The 23,306-nt window shown below is 47.3% G+C and overlaps 1 protein-coding gene across 1 annotated transcript; it reads left to right on the top strand.

Moving 5' to 3' along the window:
* The first annotated feature begins 220 nt into the window (after positions 1–220).
* On the top strand, positions 221–23,142 carry LOC149330498 (copper chaperone for superoxide dismutase-like). The gene is made up of 6 exons (XM_089561101.1): positions 221–405; positions 986–1,190; positions 8,977–9,166; positions 19,402–19,456; positions 19,797–19,960; positions 21,660–23,142. Exons 1-6 carry the CDS (start codon positions 370–372, stop codon positions 21,778–21,780), a joined length of 771 nt encoding a protein of 256 aa, XP_089417227.1. The 5' UTR covers positions 221–369; the 3' UTR covers positions 21,781–23,142.
* The last annotated feature ends 164 nt before the right edge of the window (positions 23,143–23,306 follow it).

The raw sequence follows: 23,306 nt of genomic DNA on the forward strand, positions 1-23,306 counted from the left end.
TGTAAGGATAACGCAAATAATTAACAAAAATGTCACAAAGAACGAAACCGAAACTGGAACTGAATTAACAAAAAAAAACATGCATCAAACTTAATGCCTTTCAAATAAGTTCATAATCAACAATTGAATGTCAAATTTTGAAGTAATGTTATATTTTTGTACTTTTTTCTTTTCTTGATTATACTACGATAATATCTTCACACCTGGCTTCTCTCCGGTAGGAGCGGCCGGCTATGGCGGCTGTCATGTAATTGTAATTTATCAGCTGTCCGCAGATAACTGTAAGCTTTCCTTTAAATTCGCCCCGTAAGCTTAAATTTATACAAATTCTAGGCTAAAGTGCGCGTCATTTACAGCGCATACGCAACAATGTCGACTGACAGCGTTCCAGGAGGCAAGACGAAGGTAATTTGTACTACCTGAAATCGGGGCCTGCGGTTCTCCGTCGCTATTTTATGTTATATCTGCCGGGCAAATTGATTTTTTCGTGAATGATATGAACCGCTATGCACCCTAGTTGTACTTATTGTCAGTTGCTGTATGTCTAAAAAGTGTGACGCTTATGACCGTCACAGAATTCCGCGCTGTTCGTTTACATTTTAATGAGACGCAGTGTGTTCTGTCTGGAGCAAAAACGATGGATAGAGCTTCGACTGAACTTCCTCGTATTTCCTTGTGACGGCTTCGACTGGTGTCAAGAAAACCGGAGGAAGGACTGTTTTTTTCTTCTGCATGCATGCCAATTTTCTCATTTAGACCCATCGCTCTCTCGTTTATCAAAAACTCCCGAAACCGGGCCCTGTGATGCAGTTTAACACAAGCATCACTTTTTCCTGCTGAAAGTACGTTTAGTCACACTCCCTGAATAAGTGTATGCGGCACTGCGTCACGCATACGGTTATGCGTGACGCGTACTTACTCGAGGGAGAGCTTTGGTATTTGCGCGAAAGTTTTGTAATGTTTGTTTTTCAATTTCCGACTGCAGCTCGAGTTCGACGTGAACATGACGTGCGGCGGATGCGAGGCCAAAGTGCGGCAGTCGCTCCAGCAGCTTGGCGTTCGTGACATGACCATCGACGTCGGAAAACAGATCGTGGTCGTCGAGACCGACATTCCTTTCACCAAGGTGCTGGGAGCGATACGAAGTACCGGGAAAATCGCCGTGCTCAAAGGCTTCGGCTCTTCTACAGGTACTGCGGTTTAATCTGTCGTATCGGGTGACGATTCAGAGAGTGCCCGACTAACCACTTTTGCACGTTCTCCAACCCAGCTTCACTCTGTTTGGGTCAGAGAATGTGCAACAGTGACACGAATGACATGTCGTTGCTAGCAGCTACGTCAGATAACCTCGCACTGTTTTCTATACACTCTACAAACATTTCATGTTCACTAGAACTAGCCTTCCCCAAGCCGCCTCTCATTGTACAGGGTCAATCACACTTAGAGGGAACATGGCTCCGCCTTGCCACGTACCTGCGTAGTAGGGACCTTGATGTGGTGCTTTGTATCATCTGTCCCTTTGCATGGGTTTGCCACTGGCTTGGTCGCAGTGGAGCTCCGCGTGTGCGCAGCCATGCGTAGCCATGTTCCCTCTAAGTGTGATTGACCCTGTACATCAACAAGGAGCATTCAGGTCTGCCTCAGAGTTCTCATATACAGCATAAGCAGCCAGTCACTACTCGGAAGCATGTCACGTCGAATGTTTGGGGATTATCTTTGTTAATTCCCTGTCTTGTTGAGGCTGGCGGATGCAGAGATAGTAATGCCGTGCACATTCGGCATTGAGTTACGTTGGTGGCTCGTGCTTGCTGAGGTGATTTCGATGATCGCATGCGTGCAATGATTGGCGTAGTGAAATGGCCTGTGACAAAAGAGAAAAAAAGCGAAGGAAGATGCAAAGTGGTTGTACAGTGCTCCTTTACAGTGGAGTTTCAGTGAAAATTTTAGTCTAGGGTTTCGTGCGCATTTGAGCAGTTTGTTGTGCTACCATCTTGGGGAAAGGCATGGCCATACTTGGGAACTGTCCATATTGCAGTTTGTTGTCGCACTGTATCCCTTGTACTTTATGCTGAATCTATTAGCAGTGTTGAATTTGTTTATACTCAGTGTAACTAAAATGCAGAGTCATACCGTGACCTTTAAATTGGGCTCTTTTATTTCCTTACTGCTAGCGTGTGCATTCCTGACCAAGAGTAGAAAATCGAAGAAGTTGTTGTTCATGTAATTATTTACTCATGCTCTGTGCTTTTCTAAGCTTGTATAAGAAAGAGCCTGCAAGAGTACTCACAGCATACCACTCCCGGCCGTGGCAGTCGAATTTCGATGGAGGGGAAATTCTAGGGGCCCGTGTGCTGTGCGATGTGAGTTCACATTAAAGAACCCCGGGCGGCAAAAATTTCCGGAGCCCTTCACTACGGCGTCCCTCGTAGCCTGAGTTGGTTTGGGATGTTAAACCTCCATAAACTAAACTAAACTAAACCACTGGCAGCTGTCGCGCTTGTGGTCAGCAACTTAACCTTTGGGCTGAACTTGTTCAAACTTCAGGCACGGTGGCCATTTTTTATTGCGGAAAAATGTGAAAATCAGTCATCTTATCACTCCAGTGTTCATGCTAGTGAAAAAAACAACAACAAAAAACAAACTGGTGGTTGAAATTTGTCTCGTGTCCTTTACGGTGCTACATCCTTTTAGCTAGCAGTTAAGCATTTGATGTGAAAATCGATCATTTTTTACTTCACAACTTTAAAATGCAGTTACTTTTTTTCGCTATTTTCATAAAGCTTGGGATCCCTGGTTTTATTCGGAAAGTTTTTTCCTTTCTTGGATTTTGCTCAGTTCTGGGAGCATGTAGCAGTCTCTTGAAGACTACAGATTTTTTTTTTTGTCAAGAAAATTTTGTGGTAGCTAATTCATTGATTGGGGTTTGTAATGCAAAGGCAAGATAATTGCTGGTTTTTAAGGGTAACGGATTGTATTCCAAGAGAAGGCAAGCGTAGCAGGGGGCGGCAGAAAGTTAGGTGGGCGGATGAGATTAAGAAATTTGTGGGGATACGGTGGCCACAGCTGGCAAAGGACAGGGTTATTTGGAGGGACATGGGAGAGGCCTTTTCCCTGCAGTGGGCGTAGTCAAGCTGATGATGATGATGATGAATGCATTGATTTGTTTTGTAACTTTCTTTTCAACTGGTAACGTTTGAAGAAAAAAGTTAGGTTTTATTGGTCCCCAAAAGATATACAAAACATCATAAATGTACAGACGAGGGTCCCAGAGTCAAAGACTGCACTGGGACCCTCGATAAATCAATAATACAAGAAATGATTACAGCATAGTTAGCGGATAAATACAAAATATAGAAAATATTGCCACCTGGTGTTCTCAGGTGGCGCTGAAGTGTCTTCGAAGGCGTTGAAGTGTCTCGCGCTGGCTGTCTGGCTGCTTGCTGTATTCTGCCGGTTAGCGACCTGTCGCTCTATTTTCCGTTACATATTTTGGTGGAGGTGCGGGGTAAAGATCCCCGTATATGTCTCATACTCCTCCGGATACCCTGGGCTCCAGTCCTTCACTAGTGGACACCCCCGTGCACCGTGCTAGCCGGAGAAACCAAGGCCTACCTCCCGAACACGGGCTTTTGGAGTCTGCCAGAGCACCCACCCATCGACCTGCGATGCCAGCTGCAGCCTACTACACCTTGCAGAATCCGCGACTGCCCAAACCATTCCACGGCAGTCAGCTCGAAGACGTAGAAGACTGGCTTCTCGAGTTTGAACGCGTGGCCTCATTCAACCAGTGGGACGACGCCGCCAAGCTTCGAAACGTCTTCTTTAGTCTCGAGGATGGTGCGCGTACCTGGTACGAAAACCGAGAAGACGCCCTAACATCATGGCACGAGTTCCGCCGACGCCTGCTGGAGACCTACACCAGCACGGATCGTCGAGAACGGGCTGAACGGGCTTTGCAGTCTCGCATTCAGATGCCGAATGAGACTGTAAGCATGTACGTGGAGGATATGACTCGGCTCTTCCGGCGAGCTGACCCGGCCATGCCCGAAGATAAAAAGGTGCGCCAACTCATGCGCGGCGTTAAGGAGCAACTTTTCGCTGGCCTCGTGCGCAGTCCACCTGGGACTGTTGCTGAGTTTCTCACGGAAGCGGTCACGATGGAGAAGATGCTCCTGTGGCGGTCTACCACCTACGACCGGCCGGTACTCGCCGCTTCACTTACAGAGCCGCTTCCTGCCTTCGGGGCTAACCCTGGTCTTCTCCGCGACCTGATCCGCTCCGTTGTGCGCGAAGAGCTCCAGGCGCTTTTCGGTGCTCCCCTGCCAACGGCCGGCTCTCTCGCTAGCCTCATCCGCGAAGAGGTCCAAGCCTTGAGACCTTCGTTCCCGTCCGTTGACCCGCCGCCTTTACCCACGGAGTGCCGTCGTCCAACGTATGCTGAAGCCTTGCAACGTCCTGCGCCCTCTTCGGCGCAGTTTCCTCCGTCCAATCAAGGCTCGCTGTTTTCCGCACACCCCGACACGTACTACATCGACAATCGACGATCACCACAGCGGAAGACGGACCTGTGGCGTGCTCCAGATCGGCGGCGTCTCTGCTTTCACTGCGGGGAACCCGGTCATCTGTATCGCCAGTGCCCGTATCGACAGCTTGGGCTGCAGGGGTTCCCTATCGACATGCCCCGTCCTCCAAGAGGTCAACGACCCCGGGAGATCGAGGACTACGTAGCCCAGCAGCGCATGGCGACAATTCCCCAGCGGCAGTCTCGGTCTCCATCACCACGCCGACCTTCGCCACAGCCCCAAAGCTCCTCCTGGATGGCGCAGAGACGGTCGCCAAGTCCCCGCCGGGAAAACTAAAGAGAGCGACCTCAGGGGGCGAGGCCGCTGGCAATCGATGCGAACAAGACCCCCCGACAACGCGAACAGCGACCGACCGCGATTTAAAGGCAACGACTGCAGTACCTGAACTCGGAGATCGATTCTCGTTGGATATACCCGTGCTTCTCGATGGCTATAAGGTTAGTGCTTTGGTGGACACTGGCGCTGATTTCTCGATTTTAAACGGAAAGCTAGCGGCGCTTCTTAAAAAAGTAATGACGCCATGGTCCGGCACACAGATTCGCACGGCTGGCGGACATGTCGTAACTCCGCTTGGCCTATGCACAGCAAGAGTCCAAATTCGCAGCTCCACATTTGTTGTCAGCTGCCTAGTTCTACCTGACTGCTCCCGTGACTGTATCCTTGGCGTTGATTTTCTCCGAGAGTATGGAGCTATTATTGACCTCCGAAAGCGCACGGTCACATTTTCTACCGAGAAAGCTGATGTTTACTCCGAGGACTGTCCACGCCGCGCCGCCCTTCGAATATCCGCCGAGAGCGTTTGGATTCCGCCACGCGCCAGTGTTTTTGTGAGTGTTCACTGCGACGGCCCACGTGAAGGGACAGCGGTCGCAGAGGGCAACCTGTCCCTTTTGCTCACCCACGGCATCTGCTCTGCGCGAAGTCTCATCCATCTCCGCGACGGCTGCTCTGAGCTCCTGGTGACTAACTTCTCTAACGAGCCCCGGCACCTTTTTCGTGCTACTGCCATTGCATTCGCCGACCTCTTAGCGGAGGTTTCTGAATGTTTCGCGTTCGAAGCTGTTAGACCTGTGCGCCCATCCCTTGACATCAGCCCGGATCTTTCGGTGACTCAACAGCGAGAACTACGTGCCCTCCTACTCGAATACGCTACCTGTTTCGCTTCTTCGTCGAAAGTCCGGCAAACGGCTCTTCTCAAGCACCGCATCATTACGCCCGACGATGCCCGCCCCATCCATCAGCAGCCGTACCGTATCTCACCGAAGGAGCGTGAGGCGATCCAAAGGCAGGTGAAGGAGATGCTTTCAGATGGAATCATTCAACCTTCCAGCAGCCCCTGGTCTTCACCTGTCTTGCTGGTGAAGAAAAAGGATGGGACACTCCGCTTCTGCGTGGATTATCGAAAACTGAACAACATCACTAAAAAAGACGTCTACCCGCTGCCTCGTATCGACGACTCGCTCGACAGACTTCGTCGCGCCCAGTACTTCTCCTCCATTGATTTAAAGAGTGGGTACTGGCAGATAGAGGTCGACGAGCGGGACCGCGAAAAAACGGCGTTCGTGACACCCGACGGACTGTACGAATTTAAAGTGCTACCTTTTGGGCTATGTTCAGCGCCGGCAACTTTCCAGCGGATGATGGATACCGTTCTCGCTGGACTAAAATGGCAAACTTGTTTGGTTTATCTGGATGATGTCGTCGTCTTTTCCGAAACCTTTGCCGAACACCTTGAACGCCTGAGGACAGTATTAGATGCCCTCCGATCGGCCGACTTAACGCTAAAGCCAGAGAAGTGCCACTTTGGGTACAAAGAGTTGAAGTTTCTCGGTCACCTCGTGAGTGCCGATGGCGTTAAGCCCGACCCCGAGAAAACTGCTGCCGTCGCCAACTTTCCTGTTCCTGTAACAAAGAAAAGTGTGCAACGTTTTTTGGGTCTGTGCGCATATTACCGCTGCTTCATCGCCGACTTTTCAAAGATTGCCGCACCCCTGTACCACGTCACGCGCAATGATACACAGTTCGTGTGGGCTGCCGAGCAGCAGGAGGCTTTTGCCGAGCTGCGCAGACGACTGCTAACAACCCCTGTTCTTGCGCACTTTGATGAAGAGGCTGAAACCGAAGTCCACACCGACGCGAGTAACGTCGGCCTCGGCGCCGTACTCGTCCAACACCAAGGTGGCGTGGAAAGGGTCATCGCGTATGCAAGCCGCACGCTTTCTCGCGCTGAAACAAACTATTCGACCACAGAAAAAGAATGCCTTGCGGTTGTGTGGGCAACCATGAAATTTCGTCCGTACCTCTACGGCCGCCCGTTCAAAGTAGTTACCGACCACCATTCGTTGTGCTGGCTTGCCAATCTTCGCGACCCATCGGGGCGCCTAGCCCGATGGAGCCTCCGCCTCCAAGAATTCGACTACACCATTGTGCACAAATCTGGCCAGACGCACGAAGACGCTGACGCACTCTCTCGCGCACCCGTCGGGTTAGCGGATGATAGCATAGAGGACGAGAGTGGTTTTATTGGAGTTGTCAGCGACATAGACCTAATGACCCGACAGCACAATGACCCAGACCTGCGACCTATCATTGATTATCTGGAGGGCCGAGCTTCTGTCGTACCCCGACAATATTCTAGAAACCTGCCGGCCTTCTGTCTCCGGAACGGCATTTTGTTTAAGAAAAACTCCAGCACTGTTGACCGAGCGCACCTCCTCGTTGTTCCGGCAGATCTCCGCGCCGATATCCTTCTGGCTTGTCACGATGAGCCGACCTCCGGCCACTTGGGCTTTGCCCGCACACTTGCACGCGTGCGCCAGGCGTATTATTGGCCCAAACTTTCTCACGCCGTCCAGCGTTACGTCAGAGGCTGCCGCGATTGCCAACGTCGTAAGGCGCCTCCTCTCAAGCCAGCGGGCTTGCTCCAACCTATTGAACCGCCTCGAACGCCTTTTGATCAAGTCGGCATCGATCTTCTGGGCCCATTCCCTGTGTCATCGGCCGGTCATAAATGGATCATAGTCGCGACCGACTATTTAACAAGGTATGCGGAAACTAAGGCGGTGCAGCGCGGTACGTCATCTGAGATCGCCCAGTTTCTTATGCAACAAATCGTGCTGCGTCATGGCGCACCGTCCCACGTAATCACTGATCGAGGTACGGCGTTTACGGCACAGCTCATGCGCGACGTGCTCGAGCTCAGTCACACGAACCATCGCAAAACCACTGCCTATCACCCACAGACGAACGGGCTCACAGAGAGACTCAACAGAACGATCGCCGACATGATCGCAATGTACATAGACTTGCAGCACAAAACCTGGGACGAGATTCTCCCGTACGTCACGTACGCTTACAACACGGCCACCCAGGAGACGACCGGATTTACACCATTTCGTCTGGTCTACGGACGTGACGTTCAGACAATGCTGGATGCAATGCTTCCATGCTGCACTGATGACCACCCACTCACGCCAGACGCCGAGCAGTTCGCTCAGCGCGCCGAGGAAGCACGTCAACTTGCCTGTATTCACATTCAGCGGCAGCAGAGCACGGATGCGCGTCGCTACAACCTCCGTCATCGGCACGTCGAGTACCATCCGGGTGACCAAGTTTGGGTGTGGACCCCGGTAAGCCGTCCAGGCTTGTCTGAAAAACTGATGTGCCGCTACTTTGGACCGTACCGAGTTTTGCGCCGCGTCACCGAAGTGACCTACGAAGTTCTTCCTGACGGGACTGTGCAGCCTCAGCGTCGTCCACCCCGCTCTGAGGTTGTGCACGTTGTCCGCATGAAACCCTACTTCACGCGGTAATGGATAGTACGCTCAGTGTTCCGCTAGTTTTCGCGTGGGACACCTTCGCCCACCTCCCTTGTACATTTTTATGTGCTTGTGCTGTTTTTTTTCTCTTTCCACTGCCCGTACTGCAACCCCGCTTTTATGTTTTTCTTTTTTTTGGGAGGGGGAGTAATGTGGCGCTGAAGTGTCTTCGAAGACGTTGAAGTGTCTCGCGCTGGCTGGCTGGCTGCTTGCTGTATTCTGCCGGTTAGCGACCTGTCGCTCTATTTTCCGTTACAATATCAAATCAATACTTCACAAAAACAAAGTAAAAAATCACAATAACGCAGGTAATATACACAAAAAGAGAATAACACATCAGCATTCCAATAAAAATACTTTGAGCTTGTTTTTGAATTCAGGCAAGGAAATTGATCTTTTTAGATTGGGTGGCAATGTGTTCCAAAATTAAATTGCTTGAAAAGATGACGTTGATTTACCGTAATTGGTATGAACTTTGGAAAGTTGAATGGTTGGAAGCTAGCAGACATTGATGACAGTTGATCGGTGCTTGGTGTAAAAAGTAAGCTGACAAAGATCCATGGATTATTTTCCAGGTTCTGCTCCAGGCGTCGCGGCAGCTGTCTCCGAAATCTCTGGAACGTCGGGGATCATGGGAGTCGTGCGTTTCTCACAGGCGGCTGAGGGAGCGTGCATCATTGATGGCGTCATCGACGGCCTCCAGCAGGGACATACGCACCGGCTACGCATTCACGAATTAGGGGACCTTTCAAACGGCTGCGAAAGGTGCGTGGACAGAGTCGCAGCATTGCTGCAGATGGGATAGCTGATGTTTATGCCTCCCTCTGAAATGGAAACGGTACCCACGCGGTGAAAAAAAGGGTACTGAATAACCACAGAGGCACAAGAATGACACAATGTGCTATTCGATCACAAAATGAACAAGGGAGGGGAAAACCTCAGGTTGCTCGAGCCGACGTTTCGACAAGGGGACTTGTCTTCGTCTGGGCCCAGACGAAGACAAGTCCCCTTGTCGAAACGGCCCAGACGAAGACAAGTCCCCTTGTCGAAACGTTGGCTCAAGCAACCTGAGGTTTTCCCCTCCCTTGTTCATTTTGTGATCGCCAAGGACCATCTACCACACCCTCTCTCGACCATGGACAATGTGCTATTGTTTTTTCTAGTTGAAGCGTATCAGACCACCTAGACCAAACATTTATTCGCGGCATCCATGCAATAATATGTGCCATTTACTGGTGACACATCCTTGGTTTTACTTCATTTGCCTCGTGAAAATTCCTTCGGTGTTAAATGCTTGATTCTTGCAGTCATCATCTAGACAATTGTTTCCAGCTCATAGATAGTTGAGTGCTTTGTAATTCCAATTTCGTGTCTTTCTGTACAACTTGTCAATGCATTATGGGTCATTTTTGTGTACTGCGGGTCGTACGTCTAGTTGTGGATTTGTGCTTGTGCCAGCGTAGACATTACTGAGGGGTTAAAAGCCTGCCTGCACTGCCCGCTGTTGTCATTTTACCAATACCCTTTTGCAGAACCAAGGACATTTTGGTAGCTGTTACTCAGTTATGCATGCCATAGTTTTTAAGATGTTTCCACGAGAAAGTCTGCCTTCTCCGTCAGTTATAGTAAGTAAGTTGCAACGGATGTGGAATACAAAAGGTGCCCTTGTTCTGTGCAATGTCAGTGCTTGTTAAAGATTTCCAGGTGGTCGAAATTATTCCAGAGCCCTCCTCTACGGTGCCTCTTTCTCTCTGCTTTCTTTTAGCCACCGCAGTGGCTCAGTGGTTATGGCGCTCGGCTGCTGATCCGAAAGACACGGGTTCGATCCCAGCTGCGGTCGAATTTCGATGGAGGCGAAATTCTAGAGGCCCGTGTGCTGTGCGATGTCAATGCACGTTAGAGAACCCCAGGTGGTCGAAACTTCCGGAGCCCTTCACTACGGCGTTCCTCTAGCCTGAGTTGCTTTGGGATGTTAAACCTCCAAAAACTAGTCTCTTCTTTCTTTCGCTCTATCCTTCATCCCTTCCCTTGCAACTCAGCTGATGTGTCCACCGATAAGTGAGACAGATACTGCGCCCTTTCCTTTCCTCAAAACCAGTTCTCCGAGTACAGCAGGATTCAAGTGCCTACCGTAAAAGCTGGAATATAGGTCGACCCTCAACTAACCAATTCTAAAAATGGAAAAAATCTTTTTCAGTGTTTGTCAGCACCTTGCTAGCGCTGATGACGGGCGAAACAAACGAGATACACTCATGTGTACACATGTGCTTACTCTCGCTTTTTTCGCCGCTCCATGATAAGGTGCTGACAAACACGTGAGGCAATGGTCGCCCGATACTGTTAAAGAATTGGCCGGGTGTACAGTACAGACAAGGGCACGGAGTGCGCAAGCGTTGCTTCGAGTCATCAGAGTTGTGCGAACTTGAGTCGGATGACGATTTCTTCTCAGTACCCATGTCCCATAGAGCATCATCCTCGGTGCCGTCTAGCGCGTTGCTTATGCTGCATTTTCTAAAAGATTTGTGCACCATCTCTGCTGGGAGAGATTTCCATGCCGACTACACCCAGCAACAAACCAAAATAACTTTGTGAAAAACGGAACCGCAAATTGGCGTTGCCACAAAGTCGCCACACTGCACTGCTGCTGATGGTGATGGAGGCTGTTAACCTCAACCACTCATTGTTGCAAGACTTCTGTAGTTTTTCCGCCAATGACTGGTATATAAGACAGGGGTCGACTTTTCATTTTTGAAAAAAAAGTTCAACCTATATTCCAGTTTTTACGGTACTTAAAGGAACGTTTAGGACAACTCTATGCGAAATTTGTTCTTGGCGAAAATCTACTCTATGGCTTTTTCTCGGTATGTTGGTGTCTGTCCTGTAGCAAAGCACATTGATTAATTTGGTGGTGAAAAAAGTTACCACCCAATCTGAACTTAAAATTTTATAAGTGATCAATGTGGACAATGTTATTCACTTGGAAGGCGTATTTGGATGTGGTTGTGTTATCAACAATTTGTTCTCAGTGCACTTGGGGAGTTTTACCTGCCCCAGTCTTGTTCTCACACTTTTCCCCTTCCACTTCTTCTTGGTCTGTCGGCAATTGCAACTTATTGGCCGCAGTGTAGCCAAACTGCATCATCCTTCTGTTAATATTCTGCCAGTGATACATATCTCACTTGAGGAGTACGTTACAGAAGTGTTCGTTTTTGGACTCAGATTGGTAGTAGTCAAATGCCTGCACATTGGTATCTTTTTCCATTGCTTTTTATCCCTTGTGAAAATAGTGATGTGCGTTTGAAAAACTGATCACATTGCCGTGCTAAGTCATTCAGGATATGAGCTGCAAAGCATGATCAATGAGTTAGACAGGCAGCGCAGAACGGGGGGGCTAAAAATTAACATGCAGAAAACCAAAGTAATATTCAACAGTCTAGCAAGGGAACAGCAGTTCGAAATTGGTGGCGAGGTGCTGGAAGTAGGACGAGAATGTCTTTTTAGGGCAGGTAGTGACCGCTGATCCGGATCTTGAGAGGGAAATAACTAGAAGAATAAGAATGGAGTGGAGTGCATATGGCAGGTTCTCTCAGATCATGAATGGCAGTTTACCGTTATCCCTCAAAAGAAAAGTATACAACAGCTGTATCTTACGTGTACTCACCTATGGGGTAGAAATGTGGAGGCTAACAAAGAGGGTTCAGCTTAAGTTAAGGACAACACAACGACCTATGGAAAAATTAAATGATAGGTGTAAGTTAGAGATCAGAAGCGGGCAGAGTGGGTGAGGGAAGAAACGCACGTTAATGACATCCTGGTTGAAATGAAGAGGAAGAAATGGGCTTGGGCAGGGTAATGTGAGGGCAAGATAACCGCTGGTCCTTAAGGGTAACGGAGTGGATTACAAGCGAAGGCAAGCGTAGCAGGAGGCGGCAGAAAGCCAGGTGGGTGGATGAGATTAAGAAGTTTACGCGGATACGGTGGCCGCAGCTGACAAAGGACAGGGTTGATTGGAGAGACATGGGAGAGGCCTTTGCTCTGCAGTGGGCGTAGTCAGGTTGTTGATGATGATGATGCATATACACCTAACTTTTGGTTGAGTGTGTTCTTGTTTGTAATGATGCGTAAGGCATTATTATACATGGATTACCACGTGTATTCTCCTACGGCCCGTAAATAATTTATAATCGAATTTCTTTCTCATGGTGTTTCGGTTTCAATAGCCGAACGAGGACTGTGACGTCAAAGTGTGGTGGTAGGTCATGTGAGGCTTGGAAAAACTACGATTTAGTTGCTGCTCCGTCATTTTAATCCACTACAGTGCTGAAGCCAGCCTTCTTCAAGAGCCCGAATGACAATGAATATAGAATCAGCGATTATATTGCAGTTTTTTCATGCCTCACATGACCTATAGCCACACTTTGATGTTGCAGTCCTCGTTTGGCTGCTGAAACTGAAAACGAAACATTGTGGCAGAAAAATTCGATTGTAATTATTTAGCAGTCGTAGGCGAATACCACATGGTGATTCATGCGTAGTAGTGTCTTCCGTATCATTGTAGAGAGGAAAATGTGCCAGCAAAATTAGGCGTCTATGCTGTTTGCTGTGGCTTAATTCAGCAGAGAACAACTGAGAGACAGCACAAAAGAAAATAGAATCCAGATGGCTTGCCTTCCCCTGGAAGCATATATTTCTAAAATTTGCAGTGCCACTGTACCATACCATGTGCCATTTACAGTGCCATTGCATATTACCCGGTGCCCCCAAAAAATGCAGCCATTTTCCACTGTTACTGGCACCGCATGATCGCTGATGATAGCACCTACTTGAGTGTGCCCGTTCTTTTCTGCTCCACATGTAAACTGAGACTTGGGGCTGATCTGGAGAGCATTTCTCTCCAACGAATGTATCTGAAGTTGTCAGTTATCACTAGAGGCCGGATTTTTAGGCACTAAAAAGCACGTTTTAGGCGCCATAAATAGGCGGCTAAAATTGCATTTTAGGCACCTAACGGAGAAAAATAGGCACTATAAACATTATCAAAAGTGCACACAGTTCCGAACTTCAGCGCGCAATATCTGCGTAAAATAGAACAAAAACACAGCAGGAATGGTTTGGTTTGGTTTATTGGGGTTTAACGTTCCAAAGCAGATCAGGCTATGAGGGACGCTGTAGTGAAAGGGCTCCGGAAATTTCGACCACCTGTGGTTCTTTAACGTGCACTGACATCGCACACCACACGGGCCTCTGGAATTTCGCCTTCATCGAAATTCGGCCGCCGCGGCCGGGATCGAACCCGCGTCTTTCGGGTCAGCAGCCGAGCGCCGTAACCACTGAGCCACCGCAACGGGGCACAGCAGGAATGATTTGGGACCTTAAGCAAGATGCGAACATTAGGAGCCGTTTTTTTTTAAGGCTGTCGCGCAACTTTTCGCACAATACACATGCTTCAGCAGAGCAAAAGGGACGGTTACCAACCCTTTTAAAACACTTTGGTATACCTCGAAACAAACAATTCGCTTGTCGTGTACAAAAGTAGAAACAATGAACACCTTAACAGGAGGCCGTGTATTTAGAAATTGATAGAAACATTGTCAATCCAAAGCATCTGACAAATGAGTTCAGTCTTCGTTCACACAGGAATTGAACTTATTTATTGCAGGCATCACGATGCTTCAACATTAATAAATATGTTGTCATTTGTGTAAATAGTTTGTGGCTTCACGTGTCTGGAGCCACGAGACTATCAAATGGTGCTTGCCATTAGAATGGTCTGGAAACCATAAATACGAGATGCTAGAAAATGTTACACACAGTGCTACTTGATGCGGAATATGCCGAAAAGAATCATAGTTCTGCATGGGCCTACGTACATCCACGAGGATCCATGGTAAAATAAACATCATCCATCTAGAAATCACTTTTAAAGCTATGGAAGCAGTAGCAGACAAGCACCATCTGGGGCACAAGAAACGAAAATAAGGCAGGTTAGTCAGGTGGAAATTTTAATCAGTTAAACTGTTTCCAGCAGGTTTATGGAACATTTTACATTTGGTTTCAATTGGAACCAACTGGAATTATTTGGACGAACCTATAACTTATTCCGTATACTTTCCGAAATGTGGTGCCATCTGGTCAACTACCACTTGAACAGCCAAAATTATTAACAAGCTTCCACGATAAAATGGCAGAAAATAGGAAAAAGGTTGCTTCTTCGATATTTTTGGCTGACGTGGTTGGTATTCTGTACACAGCCGGCGTAGGTGCAGTGTTCATCCCAGCCAACTGACGAGGTCATCTAATGTTGCCATGTGGGTGTTCTACTCAAAACCAAAATGGATTCGAAAGCAAACAGAATCTGAAAGCAAAACCACAGCGTATTCCAGGCCCCTTTTCTCTAAAATAGTGCATTTTTAGGCACCGACGTCGGAAATAGGCATTTATAGGCACTGACACCCAAAATAGGCATTTATAGGCACTATAAAAAGAGTATTAAACATATTGTCAACACCTAATTCGTGCTCATATGTAAAAATGGTGCGCCTACGAGGCGTTGAAAAAAATAGGCATTAGCCTAAAATCCGGTCTCTAGTTATCACGAGCACCATTGTTTATGATTCTTTAAAAGCCCCGAGTTTGGCATTAAATAAAGTGGGAGGGAGACAACAGTAAAAATTTGTTCATGGTCATAATAACGTGAGTGAAAAAACAAGCAAGAAAGCATAGAAAAATTTTATTCAGTCCTTCGACATTGTGTCTAAGGTAGAGAACGAGAAGAAAAAGAGACTGTTTTCAGTTTCGATATGCTGCACCAACTGTGACATCATTCACACCAAACAAATCTCTAAAGCCTAGACTGAAAGCATGAGGCTCCTTGAGTTATAAAACAAAAACCTGCGGCCGAGAACCTGTGTCATTCCTGTGCATTTGCTTTTTAAACCTGGATGTAATGAACCGGCATATAGCGAATTCCTCGATGTAACGAAGTTTTTCAATTCCCCAACGCCGCCCCCATTGAAGCGTGTGCATTTGAGACCTCCATGTAACGAACTAGCTAGGCCGACTGTCTCTTAGCTTGTGCTTAGTTACGAAATTTGGCTGAAAAGTAAAGCACGAACTGACTTGAGAGGAGTGTCAACGATCGCAACCAGCGACCACAGCGGAGACAACGCGTCCGTCAGTGCATCTCCGTTACTTTTGCCGCCCCGCCCGGAATACATGCAACGTTTTTTTTTACGACGATATTCGCGCGGCAAAAAACGTTGTGGGGGCACGACGCCCGGCTGGAGATACACGGAGCGAAGAAGCAGCGGAGCGCTGCCGCATACCCCTCAGTGCGAAAGCAATTGCGATCAACAAATGGCAAACACCCCTGAGTAGTTAGGTCTGTGAGAGCAGCGATGCTGACTGTTCTGTTAAAATCACGAAAGTGTTCACTTCGATACCAGTGCACTTGCTTTAGCACGCGTGCATAAATATCTATAAGAATTTGCATACTGGAATGCATGCCATTGCCTACCTCTGGGTGTCTGCTCAGCTGCCGCGACCACCCGCTACGGTTTTGTTGGATACATTTGCTTTAGGAAGGAAATTCAGGCGTTTAGGTCCAAGATTCGGCTCTGTTCTCTAAAAAAAAAAAAGGGGAGACATTTCATGTCTAATGTAGCGTTTATTTTCAGGATAAAAATTGGCTGTGGTTTAGCTCTGGTTAAACCTCGAGGATTGCGAAAGCAAGCAGCATCTGTGCTGCGTAGCCATATATTGTTGCATGAGCTACATTGCCCAAAGTCTCTCTGTTTGGTGTGCTGCATGGGTGAAGAACAAGTGATGTCACTGCTCCTGCTTGCCTTCCTTTCCTTAAAATCATCAGAGTGTAAAACATTGCCAATGAACACAATGAACTGAGATGACCCATGGCTGGGCCCTGTTTCTGGCACAACCTTGTCAATGCCTCCAGCTCACATCTCTCTCTCTTATCACCCCTACCTATAAGCAGGATTCAGGTGTCCACTGACCCAGGGAGCCATAATGTGCACTTTCTTTCCTTAAAATGATCAGAGTGTAAAATGTGGTCAATGGGTTTCTGTCACAAGGTTGTCAATGCATGCAGCGCACATCTTTCACTACTGCCACTTAGCTTAAAGCATGGTTGAGGTGTCCATGGTTCCAAGAGGGCAGTTATGCGCCTTCCCTCTGGTTCAGGGGTCCACCCAGATGGGGACACTTCGCCCTCACCTCCCGCTACACATATCCTGGCATACCAGAGCTAAGCCACTGCCAATTTTATATACACCACAAAAGAGAGAGAGGGAGACGTGGCGGCGGCTCTGGTGGCGGCTCCCGCCACCAGAGCCGTTTCTTGTTACCTAAACATAAAGCTTATCTCAAGAAAAAAATTAGGAGCTCTAGAATTTCGATACGTAGATTGTTTGATATGGTAAAACATTAAAAAGCTGATTTAGTTGACTGTTCCATTTGGCCAGCTCGTCGGCCATGGCGGCCATGCTGGTGACGGCAGGCAGGTGGTAGTGGTTTATTTATTAAAAAAATAATAAAAGGAAAAAAAAGGTGAAGCAAAAGAGTGTTGCCGGCCGCGGCAATTGCTATCTAATATCTTAAACACCCGGGCTGCAGCCGGCAGAAATGAAAGCGGGAGGATACTGAGGAGAAGTACAGAGGGGAGCGATAGCAAGAAAGGTCAGGGGAGAGCTTTGTACACGATATAAAAAAACAAAAGTAGGCCGCTCGCGCGCAGCAGAGGCAGGCAAACCGGAAGCATAGAGAAACATACTTACGTAAGTATGTTTCTCAACGGGCTTTCTGCGCTTCTAATGGCTTGCTTCAGCTGCCGCTTTTCCGGTCTCGCCGGACGCCGCGCGTCAATATCTGGCGGAACCAGATCGGCGGCGGCGGGCGTTTTTCTCGACGCCGGGCGTCGAGTGCGAGCCGTCGGGCGAACATCGCCGACTAGCAGCCGTATAAACCAACACCTACTGTGTAATGTATATACAGTAGGTCGTGGTGTAAACGCTCCATGCATTTCGGCCTTAATTCCGGCGCCTATAGCTCTCGCGCGTCGGGACTGCGGAGCGGGGTCGGCGGAGAGCGCCAGCGGCGCAAGGAGAAGAGTCCGTTGCCAGGGGCAACAGCGGCGGCCAAAACGAAGGAGGGAACATGCGGTAAGAAGAATGTGCCGCCACGCCTCCGCGGCCGCCGGCCGGTGTACGGCGGCCGGTGTACGGCGGCAACGCGACGGCGCGCACTGCCCTCTAGCTCGGCCGCGGTGCCCCCGCCTCTCCCCCTCCTCACCCCTCTCCCAGCGGCGTTACGCAAGCCGGGGCAGTCGCGCTATCAAGACATCGAATAATGGGGTTTCCTGTAAACATTTTCAAGGTTATTTCGCCTACATTTATTTCTTATTTCGGTTTCCGTTCTAAGCATTGCCCTTTCGGGTTTCCCCGCGAAAACTGCGTGTAACGAACACCCGGATGTAACGAAAAATGCCGGACTTATTTCAACCTCGTTATATCCAAGTAAGTTAAGGACAACGCAGCAAGCTATGAAAAGAAAAATGATAGGTGTAACGTTAAGAGATCCAAAGAGGGCGGAGTGAGTGAGGGAACAAACGCGGGTTAATGACACCCTAGTTGAAATCAAGAGGAAGAAATGGGCTTGGGCAGGGCATGTAACGCGAAGGCAAGATAACCGCTGGTCCTTAAGAGTAACAGACTGGATTACAAGGGAAGAGAAGCGTAGCAGGGGACGGCAGAAAGTTAAGTGGGTGGATGAGATTAAGAAGTTTGCAGGGATACAGTGGCGGCAACTAGCAAAGGACAGGGTTAATTGGAGAGACATGGGAGAGGCCTTTGCCCTGCAGTGGGTGTAGTCAGGTTGTTGATGATGATGATATCCAGGTTTAACTGTTCGCTATCTGACCCAGCTGCCTGATTCACAATCTACATGCCATGCACTGAATGGGCTTAGACGGGCATTGGCCGTGTGCGAGCTTCATGCTTTGATATCGCTGGTCAGTGGAGTGCCTTTCAGCCCCCACTCATTAATCAGCGATATTGTCCCTTTTCACCTGTTCTGTTTCCTCTCTGTCTGGAGTTGTCCTGTTTCAATGTTATCAGCCACAAGTGCCTGAGGCTTTAATTACGAAAGCAGCCCCATTAAGGTGTTAACATGATGAGCAAACACTGTCACTTTTTTGCATTCTGATAAGATAAGCGTTGTAGAGAGAGGCGGAGCAGTTGACAGGGTCATTTTGTTTGACTGTCGCTGCCGCTTTGAAGTTTGCTGAGCCCCTGTTTCCATTTTGTTGGAGGGCTTTGTCCCTGCTGAGATTCTCAGAGGTTAAGATGGAGAACAGCATAATAAATGTGAACGAAGAAGAAGATGAACACATCATAGCACTTGCTTTCAGCTGTGTTCAAGTTTTTGTTCAAGAACAAGAATGCGGTGGGGCGCATATGGCAGGCTATCTCAGATCATGAATGGGAGTTTACCAATATCCCTCAAGAGAAAAGTATACAACAGCTGTATCTTAGCGGTACTCACCTAAGGGGCAGAAACATGGAGGCTAACAAAGAGAGTTCAGCTTAAATTAAGGACAGCACAGCGTGCTACGGAAAGAAAAGTGATAGATGTAATGCTAAGAGACAAGAGGAGGGCGGAGTGGGTAAGGGAACAAACGCGGGTTAGTGACGTCCTAGCCGAAATCGAGAGGAAGAAATGGGCTTTGGCAGGACATGTAATGCTGGCGATGATGATGACATCTGTTCCGAGAGTATGACGAAATACTACTGTCTTTGCTACTATTCAGTTAACTTTGTTTTGATTTATCTATATGTGTGTAAAAGCACTTCAGGAGTCTGCTTTTTCGTTTAAAAGCAGCCCAGTAGCAATTGTCGTTAGCCAACATACCAGTGTGTGGGGTGAGTATGACATTTTGTTGTTGTAGTCTCGCTTTAGTCCATGCATCAATGTCTGTTCACTTTCAGCACCGGTGATGTTTATGACCCTGAGCCGAGTGGAACAAATCACAGAAGGCCCAAGGTAAGTTGCTGCGCTTTTTTGGAATGTGCGTTCATAGGCTACAGCCATCATCTATGCCTGCAGTGAGAAGTTTGCAGAGCACAACCTAAACAGAAATATTGATTTCATCGCTGTGTCTTTATACAGCCTGGAATTGTAATTACACTTCTGCGTCAGACCACAGAAATCCCAGATTGCATCCTGTAGTCTCTAACAGTGGCCACTGGATGCAGAGAATTTATAGTAAATTCACCAATGCAGCACTTTGTAAAAACTGACTTCTTTTTTGTCTCCCCATATCCTTGCCGCGTTCATTCCCTCGTTCTCTGACTTCCTGACCAGTGTGTGCTTTGGTTTTTAGAGATACGGGAGCCTTGGTGAAATCGATGTTGATGAAGATGGCCGAAGCGTCTTTCGGAGAACGAATGACATAGTGAAGGTCTGGGACATTATTGGCCGGTCCTTGGTTGTGTGTTCACAAAGCCCTTCCCAAGCCCAGAGGGGAGATGTTGACAGCTGCGCACGGTATGGTTCAAAGCACTTCTGCTGTGGAGTTATTTTCTGTGGTGTCCGTTTGTTGAGCTGTTTATACGTTTGGTTTAAGGTAAGATATTTTAGACTAATAGCTAGCTCTTTTTTTAGTATGGCCAAAAAGTTAGTGTAATCTTTTTTTTTTTTTTGCTCATGCTGCATCAGCATAAACAGGAGTGCTGGAATGGAGCATGGTTGCCTACTGAGGAATTAGTTCTAGCCATGTACAAAGGCCTGAATTGAAACGATTTGTTATCATGTGATACGTACAAATTACAACCACTTGTTGGTTTGGTTTGGTCTTGGGTTTAACGTCCCAAAGCGACTCTGCCTCTGGGCCTCTAGCATTTCGCCTCAATTGAAATGCGGCTGCTGCGGCCGGGATCTAACCCACGACTTTCGGGTCAGCAGCCGAGCGCTGTAACTACTGAGCCACCGTGGCGGCTTACAACCTCTTGCATTATACAAGCTCCGTAAATTGCTTTTGTATATTTTTTTGCAAACATACTGTTTTAAATGTTACATCATTGCTGGTGGTATGTGTTTTGTTTTATAGCCAGTATTTACAACCTTCTGATCTATTACTGATGACTGCTTGCAAAATGCCTGGTGGTGAATGAGGGTAGGGGAAAGAGCGGGCGCAAATAAATTTCTAATTTTTATCCTTGCATGTCTTTCTAGAGTTGCCTGAATGAAGCGGACATTTTACTCTCGCTTTCATTAGCGCTGTTAACATAAACGTACACTCTCTCTTCCAAATTCTGCTTTCCTTGTCGACACGCATAGAGCTGAGTACAAGGCCAAGAAACCCACCTTTTGAGAGTAGTGGTGGTTTCGTGATCATTCTCACTTTCCTGATAAAGTTGATAATCTGTTTAATGCGTAGAAATCTCTCCGACCATTGTGACGTGTTTATGCCATGCAACATATAGACATCACAAGTTGTAGACGTCACAAGTTTGAATCCAATGGCAGGAAAATTTTTTTATTCAATTCTCTCGGCCATAAATGGGCATTTTGCTGGTGGAGAAATGTTAATGAACCTGGAAAGAGTCAAACAGTCAGTTTTTGCTGAGCGCAATAATTGCATGGAGATTTCCTTAATGTCCCTTTAAGAAAAACAAAATAAGTTTAGTTTAGTTTAGTTTATGGGGTTTAACGTCCCAAAGCGATTAAGGCTATGAGAGACGCCGTAGTGAAGGGCTCTGGAAATTTCGACCACCTGGGGTTCTTTAACGTGCAGTGACATCGCACAGCGCACGAGCCTCTAGAATTTCTCCTCCAAAGAAATTCTAGCCGCCGCGGCATGACACGTCTTTCGGGTCAGCAGTCGAGCACCATAACCACTGAGCCACCGCGGCGGCGAAAAACAAAATAAGTAATAATGAGCACTATATGCATTTTTTATGAAACAGTTTTTCTAACGCAATCATTTCTTTTATGTAATGGTGAGGTAATGAAATCTGAAAAGGCAATAAAATGGAATGAGCTGGTATAAGCAACATTACGCAGCCAGTGAGAAACTACAGCATCTGCATCAAGCAGCATGTGAGAAACATATATTAAGCACTCGGCTATTGGTTAGCTTCCCCCATTCTCAATTCTCTCCGACTCCCAGTTTGCAATACCGTTTTGTACTTAATTTAGATATGTTTTCATGAGTTGGCCTTTTTTTTTTTTTCTTTTCCTGCAGGCTTGCCTGTGGTATCATAGCCAGGGCTTCGAGTGTTGCCCAAAATCCAAAAAGAATCTGCGCCTGTGATGGCGTCAGTGTCTGGGACGAAAGAGATCCGCCCGGTGCCAAAAAAAACTGAACTGCAGGCTGCTGATGAACCTCAGCCTCGATGAGAAATGTTTACATGGAAACCTGCTTGCACTTAGCGGCATACTCCCTGACCGATATCACGACTTCTTCCGTTGTGGAGGTTGCGTGACCGCCTTCAAGAGTGTATAAGCATCGTGGAGGTTGCGTGACCGCCTTCAAGAGTGTATAAGGACTTCCCGTGGAGCAAGTGTTGTATGGTGATGAGGGAATGCATTAAGCCTCGCTTTCTTACGAAGTCATTTCGATGTATTCGCAGAAAATTATGCGTTGCATTACATTTCAGTTGGGATTGCATTTCTGTCTTCAAATTTGTTACTTCCTCATGTATGGTTTCTCTGTAACACAGCTAAGATGGCGGTCCCAATGTCATGCTGATGCATTGTACTGCAGTGTTCATGTATTTTGCTTGCACCTGTTTCGTACCACCTAGAGCCTTCTGCACATTCGCATTGGCAACACCATTACTGTGATAAGGTTCTGAATGATGGATATTGGGGAGAATTTTTATGTGTTCTAGAAAACAGTACAAAGGACACTAACTCCATGTAGTTTGTTTTAATTCTTGTATACTGTTTGTAATACATTAAATAAATGCTAGTTGAGAGTTCATGTGCTTTGTCACTGCGTTGCTGTCTTTTGCGCTGTTTTCCGGAAGACTGTGCACGGTCAACCATGCACATAGTCTGTGATTACGTGTGGTGAGCTTTTGAAGGGTAAATGAACAAGCTGAATGGAACGTTGCCAATTGCGGACTGGTAACTTTCTTTGCACTTTGCACACAGCAACTACTTAAATAAAAATACCTGCAAACGCATGACGTGGCAGCTGTCTTACTGGCAGTCTGAAGCCCGTGATAGCGAAAACCAATAATAACGAAGTTTTGGGTGCTGAAACGAAGTTGCATATCGTCCTGGTGATGCATATGTTAATCATGTTAACTCGGCAATGGAATAAGGCCTTGGAGATTCAATACAGCATTAACAGAGGCATCTGACATAGGCGCTAGTAAGTTATCATTGCGCATGAGCCTAGAAAAAGTGCTATTTGCATAGTTGATGTATAGAATTTTCATTGAGGAAGGCCAGACATAGAAAACGCTGTCATTTCACAGTGTACCTTATCTTTCTCAAGGCCTGATGCGTGTGTCATTCATTTCCGTTTTTATTGCTGGACTTCACCAACAGCAGAATATTTGCAAAATTGAAATACAAAAAAATGCTTGAGTAAGTTTTGTTATCACGGACTTCTAGTCTGTCATGCATTTATCTTTCACCTTTTTTTGTGATGTTGTAGCGTATGACCATGAAAAACAATGCACATCGCAATAAAGTTATATTTTTATTACTTATAAGCTGTTCTCTTCTACTTCGTTTGGCATTTAAAAGGAGCTCGGTATTGTGTATCGAAATTTTACTTTAGGCAGAATGGCCCTCAGTATGTTGGGCACATCATAAAATTAACCGTCACAATGTTCTACACTTGTTGGAGAACCAGTTGTTGTAAGCATTTAAAAAG

Source organism: Amblyomma mixtum, chromosome 9, assembly GCF_055824585.1.
Source record: "Amblyomma mixtum isolate Tamu chromosome 9, ASM5582458v1, whole genome shotgun sequence".
NCBI lineage: Eukaryota > Metazoa > Arthropoda > Arachnida > Ixodida > Ixodidae > Amblyomma > Amblyomma mixtum.